The sequence below is a fragment of the Etheostoma spectabile genome, chromosome 3 (genome assembly GCF_008692095.1).
Source record: "Etheostoma spectabile isolate EspeVRDwgs_2016 chromosome 3, UIUC_Espe_1.0, whole genome shotgun sequence".
NCBI classification, from domain to species: domain Eukaryota; kingdom Metazoa; phylum Chordata; class Actinopteri; order Perciformes; family Percidae; genus Etheostoma; species Etheostoma spectabile.
The window spans coordinates 34,394,998-34,397,871 of record NC_045735.1 but is presented as its reverse complement, the minus strand read 5'-3'; the positions used below and the strand labels follow the sequence as shown (position 1 = coordinate 34,397,871).

Sequence of the window (2,874 nt, the reverse complement as noted above, 5' to 3'; positions counted from 1 at the left end):
AGGGGGCATAGATACACCCCCCTTGTTAAATACAGGACTAAGTATACACCCCTTATGTTAAAATACAGGGGGCATAAGTATACACCCCCTATGTTAAAATACAGGGGCAGAAGTATACACCCCCTATGTTAAAATACAGGGGCAGAAGTATACACCCCTCCCCCCCAAGTCATCACATACACTTCACCATACATAGAGATCGGCATGGTGTTATTCCAGTTAGACTAACAGCTGGTCTGATTTGCATTGAGAGATGATTTTATGGAAAGTTCCCCATGCCGATCTCTAACTATTTACCTTTTGAAATGTTTAGTACTCAGCCAGTTCATATATGTGTTGTATGTCCTGAATGCTTTCTTTATATGTATGAATGTCACATTTACAGTAAACGTTGACAATAAAATGAGTCTCTCTCTTGCAGATTACATGGCTCCCCCTTGACTTACAACCATCTGCCCCTCAGTCTCTCTAACTGGGGAACACTGTTTCTCAATGGTCCACCACAGAAACACCCCTTTGCCGTCTCTAACTCTATAAGTGTCCGCGTCACCAAACCATGGCAGCAGCTGCGAACGCCCCCTGCCTGTCGGACCTCATCGGACTCCCCAACCGGAACATCAGCCTCCTCTCCGGCACCCAACCCTGCAACCGGAGCACCGCCAGGACGGCGCCCTACACGCCACAAGCCACCGCAGCTTTCGCCATAGCCATTACCTCCATGATGATCCTCACCATCGTCGGGAACATCCTGGTCATCATCGCCGTCCTGACGTCTCGATCCCTTAAGGGGGCTCAGAACCTGTTCCTGGTGTCGCTGGCTGCAGCAGATATTTTAGTCGCCACGCTTATCATCCCGTTCTCATTGGCCAACGAGCTGCAGGGCTACTGGGCGTTCAGCTCCATTTGGTGTGAGATCTACCTGGCGCTGGATGTTCTCTTCTGCACCTCCTCCATCGTGCACCTGTGCGCCATAGCGCTGGATCGCTACCTGTCCATCTCCCGGCCCGTGTCCTACGGAACCAAACGCACCCCGATACGAATCAAGACGGCCATCATCGTGGTCTGGCTGATCTCTGCGGTCATCTCTTTCCCTCCTCTTCTCACCCTGGACAAGAGCGAAGGAGGCGAAGAGGTGTGCGAGCTCAACAACGAGCGCTGGTACATTCTCTACTCCACCATCGGCTCTTTCTTCGTCCCCTGTGTGATAATGATCCTGGTGTATGTGAGGATTTATCAGATCGCGAAGCAGCACACACGCCACCCGCCTGGACAGAAGAACACCGTGACAGCAGGAGGAAACGCAAGCCCGGGAACCAACGAGCCTCCAGCCAAGATATCGGAGCAGTCACAACAGAATGGGGATCAAGGAGGTGTGACAGCTGGCCAACAAGTAAAAGGCCTGGCCAAAACGCCGGGCTCTGAATCAACTTCCTCGTTGCAAAACCCGCCTGAGAAAACCGCAAGCCAGGACAATCAGCACCCTGCTGAGTCGACTAACGCTCCTGTCCAGAAATCCACCTCCTCCCCTTTAATCTCTCAACATGGCAGCCAAATCCTCTCAGCTGTTCCCCTAACTGGTACCGTCACCCGCAGAGAGTCCCAGATGCATGCAAACGAAGGAGGGGAAGCACCCCCCACCGAGAACTCATCGAGCTCTGGCTCAGAAATGTGCGAGGACGGTGTTAACGGCAAAGAAGAGACAAACAAGGCTGACGGTGAAGCTTTGGGATTGCCCCGAAGGAAAGGCTTTAAGGTTCAGATGCTGAACCTGGCCTGCAGATACAAAAACACAATGGCCACCTCCTCCGGCTCAACCAAACTGGCACCGGAGGAGACGCCGAAGTTTCAGGGGACGCCCACATCCCGCCGCAAAGCCATGGTGAACAGGGAGAAGAGGTTCACCTTCGTCCTGGCTGTGGTGATGGGGGGCTTTGTGATCTGCTGGTTCCCCTTCTTCTTCTCCTACTCGCTGCAGGCGGTGTGCCCCGAGGTGTGCACCATCCCCAACCCTCTGTTCAAATTCTTCTTTTGGATCGGCTACTGCAACTCCTGCCTCAACCCGGTCATTTACACCATCTTCAACCACGATTTCAGGAAGGCCTTCAAGAGGATCCTCTACAGCGCCACAAAGGGCACGTTCTTCTAGAACAGGAAAGGATCAAATCAGAAAGACGTTTTATCTTAACAGAAAAAAAGATTTGTTTCTTTCTGTATTTGGAACGGGATTGACCTTTCTTCAGCATCGACATGAACACGTGTACATTGAGGAGGAAAGTGCATCCGCGGTGTCCTCCGTGTGTTTGCCTGAACGCTGTTATTTCAGTCAGAGCAGGGTCGACAAAGGGAGATTTCCGAATGCCGTGGTCAAGTGGCCTGATCATTTATCTTTAATGTCATTTAAGAATACGGCGTAATTGAATATTCAACGACTCTTGAAGAAGAATGATTCGATTATGTTTCGAAACGTAAGTCAAGAGGAAACAGGGTCTGTGTTCAGTAATTTAAATCTCAAATGATGTGTTTTGTTTAGGTCTGTGTGTGTGTGTGTGTGTGTGTGTGTGTTTGTGTGTGTGTGTGTGTGTGTGTGTGTGTGTGCGCGTGTGAGTAGAGGAGCGTTGCCTAAGGGTCTAACTGGAAGAGAACAAATTTCACTAAGTGTCCTTTATCGGAGATAAAATGGCCACTTAAGGAACACAAGATCAGGGGAAATGTGAGCATCCTCCCTCGGTTCCTCCCTCTGTGCCCCCCCACCCCCCCACACCCCCCCCACACCCCCCATGTGTAGCTGTACACTCGGGCGTGCACGTCATGATGAATCGAGCCTTCATTCCCACGTCTCTGGGAACCGCTGCGTACACCTCTCTCTGGGAAAAA

The 2,874-nt window shown here is 51.3% G+C and overlaps 1 protein-coding gene across 1 annotated transcript; it reads left to right on the top strand.

The window, feature by feature from the left end:
• The first annotated feature begins 429 nt into the window (after positions 1-429).
• On the top strand, positions 430-2,555 carry LOC116685787 (alpha-2B adrenergic receptor-like). The gene has a single exon (XM_032510730.1). The coding sequence runs from the start codon at positions 557-559 to the stop codon at positions 2,144-2,146; it is 1,590 nt and encodes a 529-aa protein (XP_032366621.1). The 5' UTR covers positions 430-556; the 3' UTR covers positions 2,147-2,555.
• Positions 2,556-2,874: the final 319 nt, after the last annotated feature.

Bases quoted from the DNA above. Each gene is read 5' to 3' on its own strand.
- LOC116685787 (XM_032510730.1), top strand. From the start codon at position 557: ATGGCAGCAGCTGCGAACGCCCCCTGCCTGTCGGACCTCATCGGACTC.